The sequence below is a fragment of the Lucilia cuprina genome, chromosome 6 (assembly GCF_022045245.1).
Source record: "Lucilia cuprina isolate Lc7/37 chromosome 6, ASM2204524v1, whole genome shotgun sequence".
Taxonomy (NCBI): Eukaryota; Metazoa; Arthropoda; class Insecta; order Diptera; family Calliphoridae; genus Lucilia; species Lucilia cuprina.
Genome location: NC_060954.1, coordinates 16,135,884 through 16,162,293, shown reverse-complemented (window position 1 = coordinate 16,162,293; position 26,410 = coordinate 16,135,884). Strand labels below are relative to the sequence as shown.

The window sequence follows — 26,410 nt, the reverse complement described above, 5'->3', positions numbered from 1 at the left end:
AACATGTAGTCCATCTCCGTTTAAAATCTACCACACTTTTGGACACCTTTTTTTGTACTCTTCAATTCTCTTTTAACAAGAGCCCAATATCTCTCCACTGGCCTTAGCTCCGGGCAGTTTGGAGGATTTGCCTCTCTTGGTACAAATACCACATTATTGTTCTTGTACCACTCAAGGGCTTGTTTACCATAGTGACAGGATGCCAAGTCAGGCCAAAAATAAGTGGACACATTATGAAGTCTTATGAATGGAAGCAGCCTTTTTTGTAAACATTCCTTGATGTAAATTTCGGTATTTATAGAGCCCGTTGTAACATACCAAGAACTTTCTGGGAAATTTTGTCTGCTTTTGGGTCCTAAACTTTTCTCCAACATTCCCTCGAGCATCAGCAACATAAAACTTTTGAAATGGAAGTTGCGAAAAATCTGCCAGAACATACGTTTCGTCATCCATTATGCAGCAAGAATATTTTTTTTATAAAACTTGACTTCAATTTCCGTGCTCTGTTTTTGGCCTCTAAATTTTTAGCAGCGTTCCTGACAGGAACTTTTTGAGCCTTGTATGTTTTTAAACATGCATTAGCTTTAACTTTTCGTACCAAATAGTCCGAGCACTGAGCTAACCGAGCTGCTTTCCTACCGGATGTGTTGGGAGCTCTTTTGAAAATGCGTTCTATTTTTTGGCTTTAGAAACATCATGTGGACAGGTTTTCTATCAACTGACAAGTTCTCCCGGTCCTGTTTAATAACATTGGAAACAGTTTGACGGCAGACCTTTGTATGCTTGGCCAACTTTTTGTAAGACCAAGTTGGGTTTAGTTGAAAATATTTAATAATTTCAGTACGCACTTTTTTCTGGTCACTCATTTTAATCAGATTAACAAAAAAATTAATATAATTGACATTACACATAATAACTGAGATGTTTTTCAAAGATAACTTGATCAAAAAAAAAAAAAAAAAAAAAAATCAAATAATACTTTGGTTGAAAAATGTAATAAAAAACGTGTGTTAAGAATTTTTCGATCTCACTCCTTATTTTCTAAGTGCTAATTCTAAAAATTCACAAATTATTTTTTTTTTCATAAATTTGTTTATTCGCCTTTTTTTAAGTTATAATTTTGACTGATAAGTGTGTTTAAATTTAAACATTTTAAAAAGATTTATATATAATAACAAAAATGCTTTCAACGCGTGCAGTTTTAGATCAGTTTTATGATTAGGAAAATTGAAAAAATTAAAAAAAAAAATTAAATATTATAAATTTTGCTAATACTTATCAAGTCAATTTTAGATTTTAATTATAAACCTAATAATAAGTAGAAAACAAGTATGAATGTATAGTCGGGCGTAGCCGACCATATGATATCCTACACCTGTCAGTATATATGTCAAAAATGGGGATTATTTAAAAAAATAAAGCATTTGGTTTGTTTTTTTTTTAACTTTATTTCGGAATATTTTACTTTTATTTTGGCAAAAAAAAATAATTTTTTTACAAGAGGACTCAAAGGGGAGTAGGGCAAAACATGGCCCTATCCTTAAAAATGTTGGTAGGGGGAGTTAAGTCTTCTTCAATAATATTTATGTAGAATTTAAAAGTGTTATTAGTGTTTGTAAGTGAATTTTGATCTTTAAGTCATTTGCTGAAGGGGAGCTTGTATGGGGGATAGTTTCAAATGAGGCCCGATCATTACTAAAAACGGTAGTGTCATTTAAAGTTCTATAAAACTAAGTTTTGTCGACTTTTGTTAAAAAAATAGATCATTTAAATTCATTATAAGCCAAAAGGCCCTATTTGGGGGGTACGGTTGTATGGGGGCTAGTCGAAATAATGGACCGATTTTAACCATTTTCAATAGACTTCGTCCTTGGGCCAAAAGAAGCGTGTGTGCCAAATTTCATCTAATTATCTTTAAAATTGCGCACAAGGTTCACATGGACAGCCAGCCAGACGGACGGACGGACGGACATAGCTTAATCGACTCAGAAAATGAATCTAAGCCGTTTGGTATACTTTAAGGTGGGTATTGGACGAATATTTTTCTATGTTACAAACATCAGCACAAACCCAATATACCCTCCCCACTAAAATGGTGTAGGGTATAAATACTTAAATACATATGTGATTTTCTTCTACAAATGTATAAATTTTTTGACATTAAATATAATGCTTTAGTATAGTTGTTGCTTTTTTTTTTACTTAATTGACATAAATTAATTGAATTTCTTGAATAACAACAATGACCCTGCCTGAATGTGAAGAAGATCATCAGCAGCAGGAGAAGAAGAAGAAAAAAACGTGAATGCAACTTAATAAATAGAAATAAATGAATGAATGAATGAATAAACTAAAGAAAATAAATACATAATCAAATAATAAATATATTAAAGAGAATTTTAATAAAAAATAAGCAAGAGTTCTATCTGAGTTCTGGTGAAAGGTTATCTCCACGAAATACATCAGTTCTTCGAAGACGCAAAGTCGTCAAGAACACTTTTTACCACCTGGACGAAGGAAGTAAACCTAAACCTTGGCATCGTGGTCGATGGAGTCCACATTTGATAGGCTCTTTACTTCCTCAGCTCACGCCACTGCAATCACGCACAAATTGCGAAGTAAAAACAAGGTCCTCAAAGCGCTAGCCGACAGCATTTGGGGTATGGATAAAGAACCTTGTTGGCTACATATAAAACGATTGGTCGGTCAGTGGTTAACTATGCGATTGGTCGGTCAGTGGTTAACTATGCAGTGTGGTCACCTTCACTAAGTGATACCCAGTGGAGAAACATCAAAAACTGCCAAAATGCCGCCCTAAGGACTGTAACGGGCTGCTTCTTGCAAATTACTTTTTTTTTACATGACTTTGAGCTCAACATGCTTAATTTTAGGTTTCTAGATTTAAAAGAGTACCCAAAAGTTCCTTTTTAAGGGTTCTCACCCAATTCGGACTCTACGTACTCAATTCAAAAACAAAAAAGTACCAAAAAGTTTTTACGAAATTCCGATTCCACATATGTACACAGTTTTATGTTTCTAGGTTCAATATTATAGAATATTCAAAAAGTACCTTTTGCAGTACCAAAAAATCTCCATTGATTTGTTCTCGTCTAATCCGAGTTCAAAAAGTACTCTTTAAAAGACGAAAAAGTTCCCTTTTAAGTGTTCTCACCTAATTTCGAATCTACATACTTAATTTTATGTTTCTACCTTCAATATTATAAAAAAAATTCAAAAAGTACCTTTTAAAAAACAAAAAAAGTACAAAAAAGTTCACTTTTTCCGGTTCTCACCTAATTACGACTCAACATACTTAATTTCATGTTTCTAGCTTTAATATTATAGAGAATCTAAAAAGTACCTTTTGTAGAACGAAAAAGTACCAAAAAATCCCCTTTGATGAGTTCTCGTCTAATCCGGAATCTACATACTTAATTTCATGTTTCTAAGTTCATTATTATAGAAAACTCAAAAAGTAACTTTTGAAAAACGAAAAAGTACCACAAAGTTCCCTTTTATGGGTTCTCATCTAATTCAGACTCTACATTCTTAATTTCATAGTTCTAGGTTCAATAAGTACCTTTTGAAAAACAAAAAAAAAAGTACCAAAAAGTTCCATTTTATGGTTTCTAACTTAAGCCAGGCTCCACATACTTAATTTCATTTTTCTAGTCAATAATAACAGAGGTTGTCTCGGATTTTCGGTCATATCTCAGTTAATTATGGACCGATTTTGCTGATTTTAAACAGCGTTCTTCCCGAAAGCATGTCGAGCAGAATTATTGAAGATTCGGATCTCGCCGAAATCTGGGATCCTCTAAAAACTTATTTCAACAAACATACAGACAGACACACGAACATGACTTAATCGACTCCGCTTTTTATAGAAATCCAGAATGAATATAGTTCATAGGGTCGGAAAATAATATTATAGAAATTATAAACGAAATGACAAACTTATATATACCCTTCTCATAAAACTGAAGGGTATAATTAACGGGCACATTAGCAAGAGCTGTGTTTTAGAGATTTTGTAACAATATTGATAATAGAAAATAAATTCATTCAAAAATATATGGACTAGTCTATAGACAAGTGTATTTACTAATCTATGCATTAGACTATTCACAAATCTATTAACTAATCTATTATGGACTAGTTTGCCGACTATTCTATTGACATATCTATTGACAAATCATAGTCTATGTGTACTAATCTATTAACTAGTCTATTGATAACAGATTTCTCTATTTGATAATCTAATTAATGGTCCTTTTATTAGTCTATGGGCTGGTCTAGAAAGTTGGCTATTAAATCGTATAGTTACTAGTCCATTGATTACGTTACAACCTTATAACTTAGTCATTAAACTAATCTGATGAATAGTCATTGAAATAGACTAAATACAAGTAAATCGAGAGGTCTAGTCTATTGTTAAATTTATTGACTAAATATTGACTTTTATATCGACAATTGTTCTGACTTTTCTATTGATATGTCTGCAGACTTGTCTATGCATTAGTTCATAGACTAGATTATTAATTAGTCAATAGTGTTTTCTGACTTGTCTATGTTGTTGGTGTTGTTTTTGCAGCTTAAACTACACAATTTTTAATCCAGGGGTTCTATATTTAGGTCCAAATCAAAAAATCGGGCTACTTAATAGGGTTAGTCCATAAATCCAATGGGCTAAGTGAAGTAGGGTGGGGTGGACAGTTGAATATGTGGAGGGTATCATGGGGACCCTGTCTACAGGCTGGGTATATATTGGGAACGGCATAGTCTATGCGGGACCAGTAATCGTTGAGCCTGTTGCTCCATTCCGATCGCAGTTGTGCCAAAGCAACTCTTGTTTTTTGCGGCAAGTTCTTATCTATTTCTGCTATGGGCGGTGGGCGATCTCCAAGAACGATATTCATGCGGTAACCGGAAACCGAGGTATTGATCGCGTCTCTATGAATGTAGTTCAAAGCTACTTTATAGGAGTTGAGATCTATGGGATCTTGAACATAAATTCGTATGCTCTCTTCGTATACTCGAAGGTCCTTCTGACATGCCTCGAGGGAGCATCAAACTGTGTGATGTTAAAGTTGGGATGACATCCCAGGAGGAACTGTTTAGTCATCATGACATTATGTTCCTTGACTGGGAGGACCTTCGTTTTCTCTTGTAGGTGTTGCTCTGGGACTATTTGCAGGCAGACTGTCGAGAGTTTTAACGTGAGCACCTGCCGTATCGGCCTTATCCCACAGTGGTCTTTTTCATCCACAGAGTAGACTTGAGAACGGTCTACCATCGCCCCTTTGTCTTCAATGAAGACTCAGGTGGCAATTTTTGCACATTGACTATGACCGGTCCATGCGCAAGAACTTTGCTGGAGTGCTCGAGCTATCTAATCTCTTGCCAAAGTAGTCACGTTGAAAGACAACCACACTACTATGGCTCTGTTGATTCGGCAACAGCACCTAGAGACGTAACCGGTGGACCGAAGCACGATCCATCAATAAGCCGTAGACATCGTTCTTACTCACAGTGACACGCTGTTGTAAGTCTGATATGAACAGAGTATACTCTGAACATATCTGCACAAGGAAGGAAAACTAATCGGTATCACTTGTATATGATACCTTTCATCCATCATCATTCAACCCAGCACACATCTCATTTATTCGACACATTCATAGAGAAAAACATACAACACACTCATTTAGATATACGGGTGGGTGAGACGCGCATACCTCTACATTCACTCCGTATCATATACAATTGACTCCAACCCATTTCCAACGCTTAGTCCCACAGTCACTCCTCTGTGGGGTATCTGTTGTTTTCGGCAACAGCACCGAACTTATCCCGAAATATTGACTATTATCATGCATCAGTCTTTTAACCGCCACTTACTCTTCCCGCGAATTTGGGTTTAAACCACAGCCACTACGTGGATCCCGAAGGAACCTCAACCAACTGACCAGCCAGGACATAGTCCTGCGGGCAACTGGCCACCCGTAGTACCAGATTATGCGGTGCTCTGGTCTGACCTCTGGCAAAATATGCAAGGACTAAGCCAAACAGTAGACTGTAACCAATTTTTCAGTCCCGGTCAGACCGGAGGTATTGGCCACCTCTTTATACCCCGGGATTGCAATAACACCAAGGCGGAGGTCTCGCCAAGGTAACATGCCCCCGGGGGACTATTTGCAGGCAGTCCGTTACAGTCCGTAGGGCAGCATTTTGGCAGCTTTTGTATATTTCTCCACTGGATATCACTCAGCGAAGGAGACCACACTGGAGCCGCCCTGTGGTGCACTCGGTTTAACTCTATGGGTTTTGGAACATTTGTCTTTAAACTCAACGAACGACTGACGGTCACTCAGTCCACTAACTTGTGTACAGTCCAGTTTATGGATTAATCCGTCTATTTAATAGTAAAGTAACAAGTCCATTGACTTGTCGATGTATATTTCTTTTGACTAATCTATTAAATAGTTTCTTAACTAGTCCTCAAGTTTATGTAACAGTATATTAGCCAATCTATAGACTAATCTATTAACAAATCTATTGTCAGCCTAACTTCTTTATTGCCACACACAAACAAACAAAATTTTTATTATAAATTTGATAAAATGAAAGAAACTTACCATGAAAATAAAATAGCTACTATAGCTATGCTGGTGGCACAGGTTGGATAACTTGATAGAAAGAGACCATGTTTATAGTAAATATGTGAGACGGCTGCCGGTAAACCAGAGGCAGATGATGATGACGATGATGTTTTCGATTTATGAGTAGAATTTACAGCCGGTGTTGAGGAACTTGACGACGATGATGACGAAGAAACTGAAGAGGAGTAAGTGTTAGAGGTGGAGTGTGGAACTGCACCTTTAATGGGGGAATTTCCGGTAGCATGTTCCGAAATAGACATGACGTTACTTTCCTGTGATGGGTTCTTGTTTTTGTTTTGTTTAAAAATAAGAAGGCAGCAGGCAGGCAAACACTCGTAAATACTGAGCCGTAAAAAAAGAACAGCAAATATAAAGTATAAATAGCAACAATAAATGAACAAAACGATTGCGACGAAAAGTGCTAAAACAAAAATTGCGTTATGTATGTCCCACGTATATAAAAGAAAATTCTTTTAATGATTTTTTTTCGCTCTTAAAAAAACCCAAAACAATTTTAGCTATAAAAAACCAAATGCAATTTTGTTTGTTGAATTTATTTTGTTCTCAAATTTTGATGTTGTTATAGGAAATCATGACGTTATTTAGCTGTTAATTTTATTTTTAAACATTGTATGTATATATTTTTTATATATAAAATTCTTTAAATTTGTTTATTTCCAATTGGATTTTATATAAAATCATTACACTTTTTTGTTTTATTTGTAACACCCTGTTTAAGGGTTAATAAAGAGGGTGGTAATTATTATTATTTGTTATTGTTTTGATTTTTGTTTTGCTTTTGGTGTTGTTTGCGGTACTTTGTTTTTGCATTGGTAGGTGTTGTTAGTGTGTTTGTAATACACCTTCGTAGGTGTTTAGAAACAAAAAAAACGAAAACAATTTTGACACTTGTCACTATTGTTATTATTTTTTTATTATTCTTTATGAATTTTAAAACGATTCCTATTTAGAATCTATACATTTCCTCCATATTTTTTTTTCAACCACAATTATTAATGATAATTAGATGCGTTTTTTTATACACGTTATTAAAATGTTCTAAAGGCGCGTACAATAAGCGATAATTGCTTGCATTTATCAATTTTTTATTATATACAATATTTTTTTATTTTGAATGACGTTTGTTGTTGTTTTTGGTTGTTGTTTTTTTTTTTTTTTGTTATTTATTTTTTCTTTTTTGGCTTTTGCTCTTTAATTTCATTATTTTTTCTGCAATAATTGTTTAGGTATAAAAAGCACAGACACTATAATAAAAATATAGTTTTTTTTTAAGCCATAAACGGCAAAAGAATTTTCTAACTTGCTGCCACGCTTACAAAAACATAATATATTTCTTGTTTTTCACTTTCTAATAAATTAAAAACTTTTATGTTGAATTTTTAATAATTTATTTTTGGAAACTATACCAGCTTATAATTATTAATTTTTTCACTGTTGAAATTTTTCATTAAAAAATTTTGCACGTTTTTTACGTCATTTTTTTCTATTCATTTATTTGCATTTGTTGTATTATTTCTATAGTTTTTTTTCTTATAATTAACTAACATCTATAATTGTTTTATATTTTCTTTATTAATATTTTTATACTTCTTTAAAAAAAGTATTTTTCTTTTAATTAAAATGTTTTTGTTGTTACGTTAAAAATTCTTTTATTTTATTCTTATTACTGCGTGTTTTTGCGTATAAATTTGTTAAAGAAATGACAAGCTTCCAGAGCCCTGCGCAGACAAATATTAATAACGCCGACGATTGACATTATAAATATCGGCGGCAGCTTAAAATTTAATGTAAGCCGAATCACATACTTTCCATTGCGTCCAATTGTCACTGGCAGCAGCAATACAACGCGAAAAACGTGATACCCAATCGTTGCGTTGCCGTAATATAAAAAATAATTAAATGCGATTTAAAAATATAAAAATACAACAATTTAAATATGACTTTTTCCCAACCAAATTAAACAAAAAAAAGACGAATATGTTTTTTTTTCCTCTACAATGTTTAATATTTTGCAGTCATTGTACTTTTTGCATAACTTTGACGTATTGAATGGGATTGCTCTCATATAAACACGAACAGTGGGTCCAGTGTACACTTAATAAGGTAGCCTCGTCCGCACAGCTGATCATCAGCTTTTACAATCTTATCTGTCAAAATTCCTGTTTGTTTACATAGAAAAAAAATCGCAAAAGGTGTAAAAATTTTAAAAAGTGAAGAAAATTATGGTTTTAAAGGAGTTTTCTAGGTCAATCGTGATTAAATGTCTTTGTTATCCTTCTCTCTTGATAAAAAAAAGAAAATCTTTAGCTCCGGCATACGTTCCAAATCAGTTTCAACTATTTTTAACACGACCAATCACTTTTCACAAAAAACACGTTTAATTCGGAAAATTGGTCTTCCCAATAGATATAGTTATGATTTTCAGACATTCCACGTTTAATTAATATAATATATTAATATTAATAGTTAAAAATTTAAATAATTGCTAAAAACTCATATTTTTATTGTGTTTATTTGTTGCTTTTTCATTCTACACACACAGCTTTTTTTGACAGATGGGATTATTCTACAATAACAAATCGCCTGTTGTTTTTGTATTGTTGTATTTGTTGTAGCGATGAGGCTACCTTATTAAGTGTACACTGAGTGGGTCGAAGTTAACTTTTCAAACTTTCAATGATTGTAAATAAAAACGGAATCGGATAAATTAAATGGTGGGATTTTGAAAGCAAATGTTTAATAAATCGGAATTGTCTTTATGAGTAGGATTTCGTGAATACTTCTTTTATTTACAATTTCTTTCCATGGGATTTATACCCTTTACCTTTTTGAAAGTGAAAATTAAGGTTTATCATACCGTTTGTAATTTCTATAATAAAATTTTGAATCCTAAACGCTATTTGTCTATCGCCTGTCTGTTGAAATCAGTTTTCTGAAGTTATCAGATATCTTTTGAATCTAAATCTTGACTTGACGGCGATATAATAGCGACACCGTTCACCTGTCACTCGTATAGGTTGACTTTCGAGGGAATCCGTGACATCATCAACCAGTACAGGTATAGTCAACACTTGATGTGAGAAATACCAACATACATATAGGACTGTATAGACGCAGTCTAAAGATTCTGACAGAGATCATAACGTCAGGAAACTATACGAGTCAGCCCTAGCTTGGTTTTATCAGGGAATTAGTAATTTCATCGACAGGGTTTAATAGGGAAATTCAGATCCTCTCATAATTCCTTCTTAGGGAATCGGCTTGGTTAAAACTTCCAGCTTAGATTTCCTTTAGTTTTCAAAGGGCCAATCTTTAGGTGAAGGATTAGGGTTTAAATTAAAAGTAATCTTCGAAAGTTGTTTTTAAATACTCAATTATTTTGTTTGCTAGTTTAAGCGCCCTATGGAGGTGGTTTAAACTTGAGCAAGAAATGCAAAAGCGTATACAGCTGATGCAAAAAAAATGAATACAATTTTTTATTAAAACAAACATTAAAATGTTTGTTTTATCGATTAGCAATAATTATAGGGACAAAATTTTTTATTGTTTTAAATTTAAGTTTTCATTAATTTTCATATTACATTTGCAATTGTCTTCTTCTTGTTAAAAAAAAAACATTCATTGTTTTGATAACAAACAGTGACGTTTTCTGTTGTTTTGTATGGCAACACTGTGAAGTTTAATCTTGTACTCAAAAACATTAAAGGGGATTAACATCAGAATCAATTTATTTTATAGATAACTAATCAGAAAGCTCTATGTATGATGGCCCTTATCAACTGAGAAAGTGCTGTTATATTTTGCGATTAATTCTGCAAATTTTCAGACATTTTTTAAAAACGAAACTTTTTGTAAATTCCGAAAGAATCATAAGTCCTATTTTAAAATATTAAAGATCTTAGAGGAATCAATAATATATATTCTTATAATTTTTCTGATTTTTATTTAATTATTTATATATAAAACTATATACTCGTTATATATACCTAAATAACAATTGTTTTAAACTAAATACACTACAAATATGTTTATATTTATATTTTTGTTTATTAATAATTTAATTTTTCTCTTTCTTATTTTGCTTTTAACAAAAATCAAAATAAAAGTTATTAAAACTTTAGAATATACTTGAGTTTTATTTATATTTTTCTTTTAAGATTTATTAGTATTTATATTATTTTCTTTATTATTTTTTTTGGTTAAAATACGTGTTTATTGTAATTTGTATATTTTATTGTAATCACATGTTTTATAATTTTAATTAATGTTTTTTTATTCTTTTATTATATTATTTATTAAGGGTTTTTTTAATTTATATATAAAAAAGGAGAATTTTTAAGCCATGAGTTTTTAACAGCGTTTTTTAATAAATTTTATAATTATTTTTTTATAATTTTTCTTTTAACAATTTTACAATAGTTGTATATAAAAAACTATTACCAACCAAAGAAAAAATTAACACAAAAAGAAGGAAATAAATAAATTATTAAAATTGTTGTTATTAATGTTTTTGTTATCTTACATTATAACAGTATAATGACCGACCGATTTATATAGATTTAACTAGAAACAGTGTCAACAATTTAAAATTGTATTGAATGTCCTTGCCTACCTAAGGAAAACGGAATAATTTTAAATTGAGCAAATATTTATTAAATTTTCTATATTTAAAAAAACCTAAAAATTAGTTATAACGTTTCATTGCCGTAATCCTATTGCAATTCCAAAGAGTTAAGATTAATCTATTAGGGCCAATCTTAAGGTGACGGTTTAGGGATTATATTAAAATTAATCTTCAAAAGTTGTTTTTGAATAAATGAAATTTTACTAATAGAGATAATCTTCATTCTTTGGTTAAACCGGGCTTAATAAAGGTTTCGTGTTTTTCAGTTATCAATAAAGTTACTTATTATCATAGTTTAACTGAGTGTAATTGGCCAATTAAACTCAAGTTATAAGTGAGAAAACACAATTAACAAAAGCAATAAAACAATGATATCGGAAGAACAAAAACTTTATATTTTAAGTAAATTGTATTGTACTGTATTGTTTTGTTTTATTTATTATTGTTTTAAATGTTTATTTAATATTTTTCCAAAATTCTTCATTTTACAAAAGTATTGTTTGCAAAAAACAGCTGTTCGTTGTTTATGTTTTTGAGTAAAAACTTGGCAATACTAAGAAAGTTAACTGAGCTTAAATCTAAAACTGAAAAACACAATCATCGGTTAAAGTCCGCCTAAATTTGTTCCGAGTTTAATCTAACAGCAAGTTAAGCCTAATTTAACTGAGGAGTAAGAAATCCGCCCATTGTTTTGATAACAAACAGTGAGGTTTTCTGTTATTTTGTATGGAACACTGCGATGTTTAATCTAGCATTCAAAAATATCAAAGGGAATTAACATCAGAATAAATTTATTTTCAGGTTAACTAATTTGGTAATTAATTAAGCATTTGATTGCCAACTCAAAAACCCGCTCTTTTAAGGAACTAAAACACTTGACAGATCCTAAAAAGCAACTTTAGAATATACAATTCTGTCTAGATCTAACGGTTAACAAGACCCTGGCCTACTTATCGACTTTACAATAAACAGGTTGTGTTGGCCACTCTATAATCAACCCTAGGTCATTGTCACGACCCTTGGACTTTCACGCGTGCGGTTAAGCTAATAACAGCCGTGATGACAGATTATTGGTTTGTAGAAGTGCTTAAATCTTCCGTATAATGACTTCTGACTTTAAAAAGGCTATCATCTGTCCTAGGCCGCAGTTATTTGCACGACTTGGCGGATCTGTCTGGACTTGATCACTTCATGCTAAGTGTCTCTAAGATCTAACCTTACAAAACAAGATGTCGTTTGTTTTAGTTCTAAAAGACGTCGCTTACTTCGGACATACATCCCAAAGCTAGAACTGTTTTTGGACAAATGTCTTATCTACAGAGCTTCTGCAAAACCATATACGAAGGAACACACAATTGATGTCGTATCGTTGCATGTCATAAAATAAAATTCCAGAACGAGTAAAAAACTCAAGCACTTGAGATTCTTAAATAACAAACTTTATATAAGAAATGTCTCTAAACTATTTATCACAAACGCTGATAATTTCGAACTAAAATTATAAAATTAAAAACTGGCTTCAGATCCGTTTTGTAAAACTTATGTTTTATCTATAACAGATTTAGAATTTGTTCTATAAACTCTAGTTCCAGATTCTTGAATATAAATCTTTAAAAAAGAAATATCGCAAAAATATTAATGTGAAACTTGTTCTGCGGAACATTGTTGTTATTTCTAAAGTTCTTCTAAAGAGTTTTAAAGAAATCAATTCTTTGACGATGTTCTGAAAATATTATTGAAAATATTGATTTGAGACCCGTTTTGTAGAACGAATATAGACTATATAATGAATAAGAGTTATCACCATTATATATAGAACTTGTTCTGAAGAACATTATTGTGGTTCTTAACTTCTTCTAAAGAGTTTTCAATTAGTTATGACAATACGAAGAAATACAATTTATAAAAGGATATATCCGAGAAACAATTTAAGAAGTTATTAAAAAAACCCTAATTCAAAAACGAATTCCAATAAATTCACTTAAGATTGTCTAATCGCGACCTTCCGCTTAACAAGTTTCATATACTTGGATCTTAAGCCAATTTAAAGAGTTTCTAAGGGAATTGTTATATGATTAAGGGCGGGTTTCTTGTTCCTCAGTTAAACTAGGCTTAACTTGCTGTTAGATTAAACTCGGAACAAATTTAGGCGGACTTTAATCGATGATTGTGTTTTTCAGTTTTAGATTTAAGCTCAGTTAAATTTATTAGTATTGCCAACTTTTCACTCAAAAACATAAACAATGAACAGCTGTTTTTTGCAAACAATACTTTTGTAAAATGAAAAATTTTGGAAAAATGTTAAATCAACATTTAAAACAAAAATAAATAAAAAAAAACAAATCAGAAAATTGCAATTTACTTTAAATAGCAAGTTTTTTTTCTTCCGAAATCATTTTATTATTGTTTTTGTTAATTGTGTTTTCTCACTTATAACTTGAGTTTAATTGGTCAATTACACTCATTTAAACTAAGATAATAAGTAACTTTACTGATAACTGAAAAACACGAAACATATATTAAACCAGGTTTAACCAAAGAATGAAGATTATCTTTATCAGAAAAACTCGCCCTTAAACTAAGATAATAAGTAACTTTACTGATAACTGAAAAACACGAAACATATATTAAACCAGGTTTAACCAAAGAATGAAGATTATCTTTATCAGAAAAACTCGCCCTAAGAATACTTGATCGATAAGTTTTCGTATCGAAAATACATTTCAGAAAGCAGAATCTATGGACTATGGAAGGTTATTTGTATATTGCACTTTTAGATTTTTAGGGGAGCTCGATGCTTCAGAAATGTATCTTTAGTTTCCCACTTTTATGAAATTTTGTTGGCCTGCACTCGGAATGGGGGCGTTTTCATACTTGATGATATGAAGAAATTATCAAATTTCGTTAGCCTGCACTCTCAAAGGAAACACTTTTGGCGATTCGATTTCAAAAAAAAAAAAAATTAAAAGCTAATGCTTTATAGTTCTTAATCGATAGTTTTGTGAAAGTTTTGAAAAATTCGAAAATATTTGAAAAAAATTTTTTAAAACTCCAAGAAAAAACTTCTTATTCTTTATGAATAACTCCTTTTTTTGACAATTTCAAAATTTTGTTTAAAAATCGAAAGTTTTTTAAAATATTTCATTAAAATTTAATGAAAAATCGGAAAATCTAATGCTTTATAGTTCTGAATCGAAAGTTTTGTGAACATTTAGAAAAATTCGAAAATATTAAAAAAAAAAAATTACTTTAAAACTCCAATAAAACTTCTTATTCTTTAAGAATAACTCCTTTTTTCGAATATTGACTAATGTTTAGATCGGTCGGACCATAAATACTCTTTGAAATTGCTATAAATACTAATCAATTTTAGTCGTGGGCATTGTATATTCAGCCGTTATGTTAGCATTAGTAGTAGTAGACGTTGATGAGGCATCTATGACTTCCATGTCCATGTCGTCTGGTTCTAGTATATAATCACCTTTAAATACAGTCTCTACCTTGGCTTCGTGTTCGGATAAGTGTTGTTGTAATTGATGTTGTGGTGAATGGTGATGATGATGATGATGTTGTTGATAATCTGTTGCATTTGCTGTTTTACGATGTATTAGATTTGTTGTTGCTGTTGTTGTTGCTAATCTCGATCTTTCATCTGCAAAATATTTTGTTTCACTAATGGCCGGTTGATTTTGATGTAATGTGGTTGTAGTTGTTGTATTTGCTGTTAACTTTGTATACTGTTGTTGTTGCTGTTGTTCATGTTTTTTAATTTGTTGCATATGGTTACGCACTGTTGCCGTACTATATTGTATACTTTTTGGTGTACTAAAAATTAGTACAGTCAGTTTATTTAAAATGGGACAAAGAATTGACTCATGTATCACAGCGGCTATACGATAGTTATCGCCTTGAAAAGGATCCGATTCAGCGGCACATAACATATGATTTAAATTGATGCCAGTCCGCTAAAATAGAAAAATTTTCAAATTCATAAAATTATTACAAATGTTTATCTTGTAAATATGTTTGTTATGTAGTTTTATAACTTACTATTGAAAAAAAATTTAAAACTCCAAAATGATATATTAATTGTGTCTCTACACCTATTATTGCCCAATTAAAGTCTTTTATATCTTCCACTTGATAAGCTCCCGTTCTTATAATGTAGACCGGTATTATATATAGCATGGCATGTTGTATCCAATATGTTGCCTGTTCGAAGGGCAATGTTCTGCAATCGACTTCGGGGAATACAAAAGCCAAAACTGGTCCATTTAAATTGTTCATTTGTATTCTAAATAATGTTATCGTCAATTTATTAGGCTTTGCGGCTAAAAGATATATCTGTAAAAATTACAAAAATTATTAAAATTTAAAAGGTTTATAGGTATTTTTTTACTTTTCAAACACTTAACATACTTGCACTAATGTTTGGATATGACAAGGATTTAAAACGAATATCACAGATCTATTTGCCAATTTAAAACCCATTTCTATGCCAAATATAAACGTCATAAATATCAAAAGCATTAGACGTGTCGTTGAGTGTGGTTTCTCGAGCTCTTTGGCATCTGGTATTTGTATGGGTTCCATACGTTTCGTAGCCCATTTGATAATGCATGTGAAGAGAATACAAAATAAAACCGCTTCTATCCAACGTCTACGATCGGTCATGTAATTTTCACATTCCGGTCCCATTGTACGTGGTGTTTCATTTGTTACACCACCAACAGCCCAACTCCAATCCATTGTGTTGTGTCACTGATCCTTGACAAGCTTTTAATTACAAAATTTATTTAATTTTAAGCTCCCAAGGATTTCGTTTATAAGTCTGCTATAGTTTTATCACTAAAAAGGCCTCCAGTTTTTTGTTTTATTTCTTAAATTTCAGCATAAAAACATGTTTCTTAATATGACCTGGAAAAAGAAGGAAGATATATGTATTATAATATAATGTATAAGGTCCAAAAGGTATATTCCATACATAAAAAGTCAAATGTTAGTTCTAATAAAACGTCTATTCTATGACCTATAGTTGACTATGATGTTAATCCTCTTTGATGTTTTTGAGTGCAAGATTAAACATTTCAATGTTGCCATACAAAGCAAGAGAAAACGTCAATGTTTGTTATCAAAACAATGAATGTTTTACAAAAAAGAAGAAGACAATTATGAAAACATTAATATAAAACAAAAAACTATATTCATAATTTATACTAATCGATAATTTAATTTTTAATTTAATCCCTAATTCCTCACCTAAAGATTAGCCCTAAGAGTATTCTATAGTTTATAATCTAGAATATAACCTAGTCTTTAGTTATTCTAATCTAAAATTTAGACAATTTTGTAGTCTGTTGTTGAGATTACAGTTTAGGCAAATGTTTAGACTAAAGTCTATGCTATAGTTTAGACTATAGTCTATTCTATAGACTAGTCTATATTCTAGGCACAGTTTAGACTATATTCTAATCTATAGTAGTTTAGACTATAGTTTAAGCTATTGTTTGGACTATAGTTAAATTGGATTATAGTTAAATCTATCTTATCTATAGTTTGGACTATAGTCTGTACTATAGTTCAGACTAAAGTCTACACTCTAGCTTAGACTATAGTCTACACTTTAATTTAGATTATAGTCTAGTCTATAGTATAATCTATAGTCTAGTCTATAGTTTAGACTATAGACTATTAGCCAGTGTATAGTTTCAATAATCTACTCTATAGTTCGGACTATAGTCCAGTTTATAGTTAAGACTAGAGTTAAATCTATAGATTTGTCTTTAGTTTAGATTATGGGCTAGTGTATAGTGTAGTTCAGATGATAGTTTATAGTCTAAACTATAGTTTAGACTGTAGTCTACATAGACTATAGTCTTGTCTATAGTTTTTAGACTATAGTCTAGAGTATAGACCATTGTTTTGACTTTAGTCTAGTCTATAGTTTAGACTATAGTTAAATTCATAGTTCGGACTATTTTCTAGTCTATAGTTTATTGGGTCACCCCATAGGATCTTCGTGGTTCTACCCGCAGTTTTATTATTCCAGAGGTCTTATGAAATTCTCTCACCCATATTCAGCTTTTGTTGCATCAAATGGTTTTGCGTTTATCAGATTAACTGACTCGAGCTCCCTCCCTTTAAAGCTATTACATTCGCCCTTTCGGCTAGTCCCGAGCGGACCACTACCCATATAATGTAAACCTTATCTCTGGGAGAGTATTTAGTTTATTGGTGTTGGTAATAACTTCTCTCGATTTATTGCGAGCTTTCTTAGAGATCGCACAATACGAGTTGTTATAGATGGAATCTTATCAAAGGAGTTCAAGATTAATTCAGGGGTATCGCAAGGCTCCGTTCTTTCCCCTACCCTATTTGTTATCTTTATAAATGACCTTCTATGTCAAACTTCCAATTCTATCTACTCTTTTGCGGATAACATCAGTATCTGCCATTCTTATTCATTCAATTATAGGCTAAGCCCTCTAGAATGAATCGCTTAATCACGACTTGATTAAAATACCGGAATGGGGTCGTATTAACAGAGTCGAGGGCGAAGGTGATAGTAGGGTATCCAACTCTATTGATTCTCTGGACCACCGTCGCAACGTGGGGTGCATTTCAATGATCCATCGATACAACAGTAGAATGTGTTCCTTTGAATTAAGGGAACTTGTTCCCGATACCCGTATTATCTTGCATAGCACACGTCTTTCTTCAAGAACACACCCACTTGTGGTAGATTGGCCAATGGACCGCACAACACATTACAGAGACAATTCATTGTTCAGTCGCACTGTTCGTATGTGGTTAAAGTTCCTGCAGATGTATTCCCTGCCGCTTTCGATATAAAAGATTTAAATTAAATGTCCACAAACATTACACCCACAACCTATTTTCCTAGTTCCAACACAATGCTTCGGATAAGTAGGGGTCATCCCCTGAGTGTTTTGAGTGTGAATTGCATAGTTGTTAACATTATTATGAAGAGTTAAAAATTTATATAGTGAAATATTAAAATGATGTTATCGCCATTATCTTTTCAAATTTTCCATGCCAATAAACAGTTAAATTAAGAATTTTCATGTTTATTTATAATATTTAAAATAAATATGTATGTAAAATGCAATATATAGGGTCATTATGGTTGATTTGTTTATGTTCAACAAGCGCAAATGATGGAAAAAGTCTATTTTCTAATGACCACATATAAAACGCGAAAAATTTTACACAGCTGTATATGAAATGTTTATATGTATATAACTATGTAAATCGATTTTGTTCATTCCTAATACAATTTTATTTCCTTAAATCTACAGGTAACCAAAATGTATTCCAATTTATAAGTCTTTATCAAATGAATTTAGTTTTGCTAACAATATTACAAAGGAAATTTTCGACACACATTGCGCATTTCGTATACAACAACTAACTTTACGATAGACTTAGTGGTTGTGGCGTGTGGTGATGAATTTAAGTTTAAAAGTATTTTATAAAACTTCTAAAAATACGTATATAGTTATGTTTGTTTATTGTTTTATAAGTAACTAAGTATTTGTTGTTTTTTGTTTTTTTAAGGCAATAACTTGTTTGCGCAGGATATTCCATTTAGATAAGTAAGTTCCTAATTTTAATGGGACAGTTTAAGGTGGATTTTAAGATTAATAGCTATAATCTATAAAGGAATTAAGTACCAAAAGTTAATATCATTCCATGCATAAAGCTATAGGTACATACATTTTCCAAGTAAAGAAGCGTAGAACAGGTTCGATAGTAGCAAAACTAAACTTACTTTAGTCCTAGGGTTTTTAACTTTCTATTTAGTCTTGTAGAGTCAGTCTATAACCACAAACTTTAAAATTTTTAGCGTTAAAAGTACAAGTCTATACATTGTTCTATGGGCTAGTCTATTAAGGGCGAGTTTTTCAGATAAAGATAATCTACATTCTTTGTTTAAACCTAGTTTAATATAATATATTTTGTGTTTTTCAGTAAACAGTAATGTTACTTATTATCTTAGTTTAACTGAGTGTAATTGACCAATTAAACTCAAGTTATAAGTGAGAAAACACAATTAACAAAAACAATAAAACAATGATTTCGGAAGAACAAAAACTTAATATTTTAAGTAAATTGCAATTTTCTGATTTGTTTTATTTATTTTTGTTTTAAATGATTATTTAACATTTTTCCAAAATTTTCCATTTTACAAAAGTATTGTTTGCAAAAAAAAACAGCTGTTCATTGTTTATGTTTTTCAGTGAAAAGTTGGCAATACTAACAAAGTTAACGGAGCTTAAATATAAAACTGAAAAACACAATCATCGGCTAAAAACCACCTAAATTTGTTCCGAGTTTAATGTAACAGCAAGTTAAGCCTAGTTTAATTGAGGAGTAGGAAACCCAACCTTAGTAAACCATTAACTAACTTGTCTATTAACTTATCTATGGAATAATCTATTTACGCACACATAGTATTGTCTTTGGACCAGTCTAAAGACAAGTCTATGAACCAGTCTTCATACTTGTCTGCTAACTAGACTATAGACTAGCTTATTGACTAATCTATAAATAATTCTAATGACAAGTCTATTGAATAGTCTAGTCTAGTATATTTACTAATGTATTGGCTAACCTGTCGATTAGCATATTGACTAGTCTACGGATTAGCCATTCAGACTAGTCCTTTTATGAGGCTATAGTCAATACACTACTAGGTAGACTATTCTATTAATTAGTTTTCTAACAAGAGTCTGGACTTATGTGTTGTTTACGGACTAGTCTTATTTCTATTCTAAAGATTAGTCTGTTGAAGGGCCAATTGACTACTCTATGAACTAGTCAATAGATTAGTCCATATATCAGCCAATAGTCTAGTCTATTGACTATTCTATTAACTAGCCTTCTAAGGACTAGTCTATTAACTGATCTATGGATCCTTTTCCCAAATTTACCGAGGATCGGCCCATATTTGACCTATATAAAGCGTTATTTAGAAATTTTAGTTTTTTATCAATAAATGGCTTAAATATTTTGGAATTATGGTAATATTCAACATAAAAGTTTCTTTACAAAAAATAAAAATTTTATAAAAAGTAAAAATTTTAAAAATATACTCATGGTGTAGGGTATTATATGGTCGGCCATGCCCGCCTATACTTTCCTACTTGTTTTCTACGGATTAGCCATTCAGACTAGTCTTATTATGGGGCTATAGTCAATACACTACTAGGTAGACTATTCTATTAATTAGTTTTCTAACAAGAGTCTGGACTTATGTGTTGTTTACGGACTAGTCTTATTTCTATTCTAAAGATTAGTCTGCTGAAGGGCCAATTGACTACTCTATGAACTAGTCAATAGATTAGTCCATATATCAGCCAATAGTCTAGTCTATTGACTATTCTATTAACTAGCTTTCTAAGGACTAGTCTATTAACTGATCTATGGACTAGTCAATATACCATGACTAGGCTATGACTAGACTATGACTAGACTATGACTAGAATATGACTAGACTATGACTAGACTATGACTAGACTATGACTAGACTATGACTAGACTATGACTAGACTATGACTAGACTATGACTAGACTATGACTAGACTATGACTAGACTATGACTAGACTATGACTAGACTATGACTAGACTATGACTAGACTATGACTAGACTATGACTAGACTATGACTAGACTATGACTAGACTATGACTAGATTATGACTAGACTATTACTAGTCTATGACTAGTCTATGACTAGACTATGACTAGACTATGACTGGACTATGACCAGACAATGACCAGACTATGACCAGACTATGACTAGACTATGACTAGACTATGACTAGACTATGACCAGACTATGACCAGACTAGTGGCAAGTTTGTGCACTAGTCGATGGACTTATCTCTTTAAGCGTCGAATGAGTTGGACTATTCAGTCGACTACTCCAGTCGATTATCTTACAATTGGATAAATAACAGCCAGTTATTTTTAAAACTTTTCCATTATTCAAAACATACATAACTTTTATAACCCCTAAAAATGGATGCAATATTAATAATTCCAAACAATATTTGCCCAGCCCAGCCGTAAATAATTAATAAAATTCAATATTATTTATTTATTATAAAATCGAATGTTATTATTTGAGCCTTAAAATTAAGTAACAATAGACATTTTAATTATTAATTTAAGATTAAATCAATAAACTTTGGCCAGGAGATTTTTAGTTGATTAAACCTTGAGTAAATTAACAATATAGCAAACCAAATCATGTCATTAACAAATAATTTAACAATATTTTGGCAAAAAGCCAAAGTAATGAAAATTATACGGAAATAATTGATTGAGAAAAGAAAGGATAAAAAACAGATTAAAATTAATGTTTTTTTATTCCTATTAAATTTTGACTAGACTATTTGCCGTAGGCGATAGAGGATAGAGGAGAGACAACCTTTTACGTGTGTATTTTCCAGTTAAACCTTAAACGTTTCAATAATTCAAACGATTAAAGTTGTCACGCAATGTAGTGTTTAAAAATCAAAATGAAAATCAATAATGTGTCAATTATGTCAAATGTATGGCGGCCGGACAATGGTTGTTTTCATCGGCCAACTTATTATTTTTGGAGGGAAAACAATAAAAACACAAACAGGTTAGTTAAAACCAAATACAACAGACAAGTGAGTGAAAGCCTTTAGGCGAATGTAGATTTTTATTTGTTTTTATTTATTTATTGTGTTTTTTTTTAATAACGGAAATAGAATTAGTATGTCCAACAATGTCGGCCAGTCAGCACAATGAAAAGAAAAGAAAAAAAACAACAAAATGAAATAATAAATAAATTAAATTAAAGAATATAATAGTCTCACGTGTTCTTTCATTCAATCCTTAAAATTACTTTGTTCTCATTTTAAGTCCCCATAAAAAATCTTTTATTCTCTCTCTCTCTCTTCCTTTCTTTTCTCACAAATTTCTCTAGAAAAAGAGTAATAATGTCACTCTCAAATAAACCAACAATTTAGAAAAGCTTTTCTATAGTAAAACACCATGGGCACCATGTGGTTCTAGGCAGACATTACCTACCAAGTTCTCGGCTATTATTTTAATTTTAATCATTTTAATACGTAGACAATTTTTGCTCATTTTTATTTTTAATTGTTTAAAAATTTAAAGGAATTTATAGAATTAGGTTGAGAATGGTTGGCAACTCTCTGGCACTAAACAATGATTAGAGGATAAGGGATGCTTTAACAGATTAAAACAAAAATCGTTCTTTATAAAGTATTTATATTTACATTGGATATTTAATGTACTTTTGTTTAAATAATCCCAGCGATTTATTACTTTAGTTTTTAATTTAAAAAATTTAATATTATGTTTAATTTAGTTTGCCTTGTAAACTTTGTATAATCGTTAAGAATTGGGCGTTTCAATTGCAGTAATAAACTAAAGTTGATTGCTATTTGAAAATACAGTAATCCCTCAATATACCATATACATATATACATTTGTATATAGTTCACTTGTATGTATATCATACGGATAAACGTTGATTTCAGTGCATTCTTCGTCATTAAAGGGTCTTATACCGAACTTTTGCACTGGATTCTTGAACTTGTGTTCTGTGTATCTATTATGATGAATATTTATTAATATGACTTTACTGCTTAGGTTCCTGGACAGTAACTTTCTTCCTTGACAAGCAATATATGAAAATCTTTATGATGGACCTCGAGCCTTCGGAATCAAGGCAGCATTATCCAGTCTGAGTATTATTAAACCAAAGATCTTAGGACCAGTTCTAAAGCTAAACTTGAGAATGTTTAAGATGGATGGAAATGCGTAACTAAAGAGAATTGGGCAACATTATCCAGGCTGAGCATTATTAAACCAAAGATCTTAGGACTAGTTCTAAAGCTAAACTTGAGAATGTTAAAGATGGATGGAAATGCGTAACTAAAGAGAGTTGGTAACATGAGATCGGGCCGGCAGATGCAAGGTAGCATTATTCAGGCTTAGCATTGGCTATGACCGGTACCATGCGCAAGTACTTTGCTGGAGTACTCGAGCTATCTAATCTCTTGTCAAAGTAGTCACGTTGTAAGACAACCACACTACTATGGCTCTGTTGATTCGGCAACAGCACCTAGAGACGTAACCGGTGGACCGAAGCACGATCTATCAATAAGCCGTAGACATCGTTCTTACTCACAGTGACACGCTGTGGCAAGTCTGATATGAACATAGTATACTCTGAACATAAATGGACAAGGAAGGCAAATTAATCGGTATCTTTCATCCATCATCATTCAACCCAGCACACATCTCATTTATTCGACACATTCATAGAGAAAAACATACGACACATTCATTTAGGTATACGGGTGGATGAGTCCCGCATACCTCTACATTCATTCTTTATCATATACAATTGACACCAACTCATTTCCAACGCTTAGTCCCACAGTCACTCCTTTGTGGGGTATCTGTTGATTTTCGGCAACAGCACCGAACCTTATCCTGAAATATTGACTATTATCATGCATCAGTCTTTTAACCGCCACTTATTCTCTTCCCGCGAATTTGGGTTCAACCAACAGCCACTACGTGGATCCCGAAAGAACCTCAACCAACTGACCAGCCAGGACATAGTCCTGCGGGCAACTGGCCACCCGTAGTACCAGATTATGCGGTGCTCTGGTCAGACCTATGGCAATCTATGCAAGGACTAAGTCAAGCAGTAGACTGAGACACAAATTTTTCAATCCCGGTCAGATTGGAGGTATTGGGCCCTCTTTATACCCCGGGATTGCAATAACACCAAGGCGGAGGTCTTCGTCAAGGTAACATGCCCCCGGGGGGACTAATGAAATACAGACTGTTTCTGACCAATCATATTATCCGATAGAAAATCTGGAACTGGAAATTTGAACAAACTTTTATTCAGAACTTAGAAACCTCGCCAACAGTAGGTCCAACATTTTGTTCAATACTCAATGGACCGACACTATGGAATTTAGAATACCAGCCCGCTGACATCAAAGTAGGTATTATTTAGCAGCATTTCGTGCTGGAAGATCCATTTACATAAATCGTTACGCTGCAAAGGAAAACTTTATACCGACGCTGGCGTTGGGAACGGCATTAGAAAATAACGTATGTTATCGCCTCTTCTATACAACATTGTCCTTGACTCTATTATGTTCAATGTAAAAAGAGGTGGTATAACCTGGAGCGTTTAGAAGAATTTGAATAAATGTTTCTTTTCAACCATTAACCGATAGAAGATATAAAGTCTGAAATTAGTATGATGGTACGTATTCTGAGTGAACTCACAGGATTACGAGCACATCTATGCGAAATTGGTCGTGCGGATTTAGACTAATATAAAGCATTTTTTTGCCACTGCCATGCATTCGTCAAAATTAGATCCAAATATCTTGGAAGTGATGTTATTTCGGACTAACACTGATTGGAAGATTCTTAGGAATTACGTTCAGAAAACTGAGTTTCTGAACACTGAAAAAATAATTCATTTAGTGAACTTTTTTCACGATGAGGAGCACACAACAGTATATAGTATACTTCCTCGTATCATCCTAACCTTACCTAACGTGGACATAAAATGCGTACTGGACAAGGCAAGACAGTCATTTGGTATACCAAACTCCGTATGGTGATCATGCCAACTGTCTAATACAAATCTTCAACTAAATCCTCAAAATGTATTATCCCATCCATGTTTTTTTATTCAGCCCTACTTGCATCGATCGGTTTTACATTCCGTTATTGTAGTGATTAGGAAGACGTTAGTATATTTCTGTTTCTGGGGTATTAAATATATATTCTAGTTTCGTTTGGTCAACTTGCATAAAGTTAAGAGCTGCTCGGCTGAAATTTCAGTTTCATGAATACTTCTCAGTTCCTTCTGGTTCTCCTTGACCATTCTACAGCTATAATTCGGATCACTTGCGCTTAGAAGTATTACGACATCATCAGCATAGCAGACAGTCCATTCTCGGCTAGGATTTTAAGGAGGTCACACATCTACCGTGAAATACGCTTTTGATAGTGGTGCCGTACATCATTCATATATTACTTAGCATGTAGTTAATACAGTCACGGAGGGCCCTGGTTAACCTGAAACTGTTCTAAGGTTTGTTGTTGTGTGTTTGCAATTTTCTATCGAAAGATTCAAATTCTTTTAATGCGTTTTCCACTGATCTTCCCTTTATATAATACTAAACTGTTTGGATTATTGTCTTAATGAGCAATTAATTGAACCACAAAACCTTTAAGATATTTCAATGTTGAACTTTTTTTTAGTTTTCGCTAACTAATTAAATTAGTTATTAACTAATAACTAAAATTAACAATAATATAATTAGCTTTGAAAATGTAAATTGCGTTTTCAATAGTACTGTAAAATAATTAAATTTTCAACCACAACAATGTATGTTACATCTAAGCAACAACAATTGTTATTAAATACATACCTAATAACAATTTTTTACAGCAAATTATTATTTCTACTTAAAGTATGTAGCCGAAATCAAATAATCCGATAATTAGGATATTTTTGGAACGGTAGCCATTTTTTAAAAACGCACATATTGTTTTCTTATATTAAACATTAATATTCACTTAAGTTTTTTTATTATTTTTTTCTTTTCGCTTTCTTTAATATAAATTATTTTTGGTTTATTTTTACATTAATTTAACTATTTTTTTAGCTTATATAATTTAAATTTTTATCTTTTTTAATTAAAATTTGGTTGATACTTTTTTAAAAGAAACTACATAAGACAAAAAATGTTATATTTGCATGCACAATTTTTTGTTATTCAGCCGCAAACAACAAAACTACAATCATAAATAATAAAAAAATGGAAATATAGTTGGCTAAACATTGCTTGGTAACACCCTACAACGCATTTCACTTATTCAACTACATATACAAACATATTTCAGTATTTCGAACAGGTTAGTCCTTTGATCAAAATAAACATTTGTTCTCTTTCCCCACGTTCACACTGTGGCGTTCAGTACTCTTTCTAGTTCTAGTTTTATTTCTAGCTCTATTTCAGTTCTAGTTCATT

The 26,410-nt window shown here is 31.8% G+C and overlaps 2 protein-coding genes across 5 annotated transcripts in view; both read right to left on the bottom strand.

Moving 5' to 3' along the window:
• LOC111684645 (sterol regulatory element-binding protein cleavage-activating protein) overlaps nucleotides 1-8,117 on the bottom strand; it is a 29,690-nt gene extending 21,573 nt beyond the window's left edge. Inside the window, exon 1 of the mRNA XM_023446860.2 lies at nucleotides 6,639-8,117. Coding sequence (XP_023302628.2) covers nucleotides 6,639-6,922 — 284 coding nt within the window. The 5' untranslated portion in view covers nucleotides 6,923-8,117. The remainder of the gene's footprint in view (nucleotides 1-6,638) is intronic.
• A 5,762-nt stretch (nucleotides 8,118-13,879) lies between these two features.
• The window catches only part of LOC111684653 (transmembrane protein 164), an 18,459-nt gene continuing 5,928 nt past the window's right edge, over nucleotides 13,880-26,410 (bottom strand). For 3 of the 4 annotated variants that reach the window (XM_046955549.1, XM_046955547.1, XM_046955548.1), the window contains exons 2-4: nucleotides 15,727-16,224; nucleotides 15,358-15,651; nucleotides 13,880-15,272 (exon numbers count right to left, since the gene is read on the bottom strand). In XM_046955549.1, coding sequence (XP_046811505.1) covers nucleotides 14,667-15,272; nucleotides 15,358-15,651; nucleotides 15,727-16,056 — 1,230 coding nt within the window. In that variant the 5' untranslated portion in view covers nucleotides 16,057-16,224 and the 3' untranslated portion in view covers nucleotides 13,880-14,666. Of the gene's footprint in view, nucleotides 15,273-15,357; nucleotides 15,652-15,726; nucleotides 16,225-25,807; nucleotides 26,014-26,410 lie in introns of those variants that run through there. The other variant, XM_046955546.1, reaches the window with a different exon arrangement.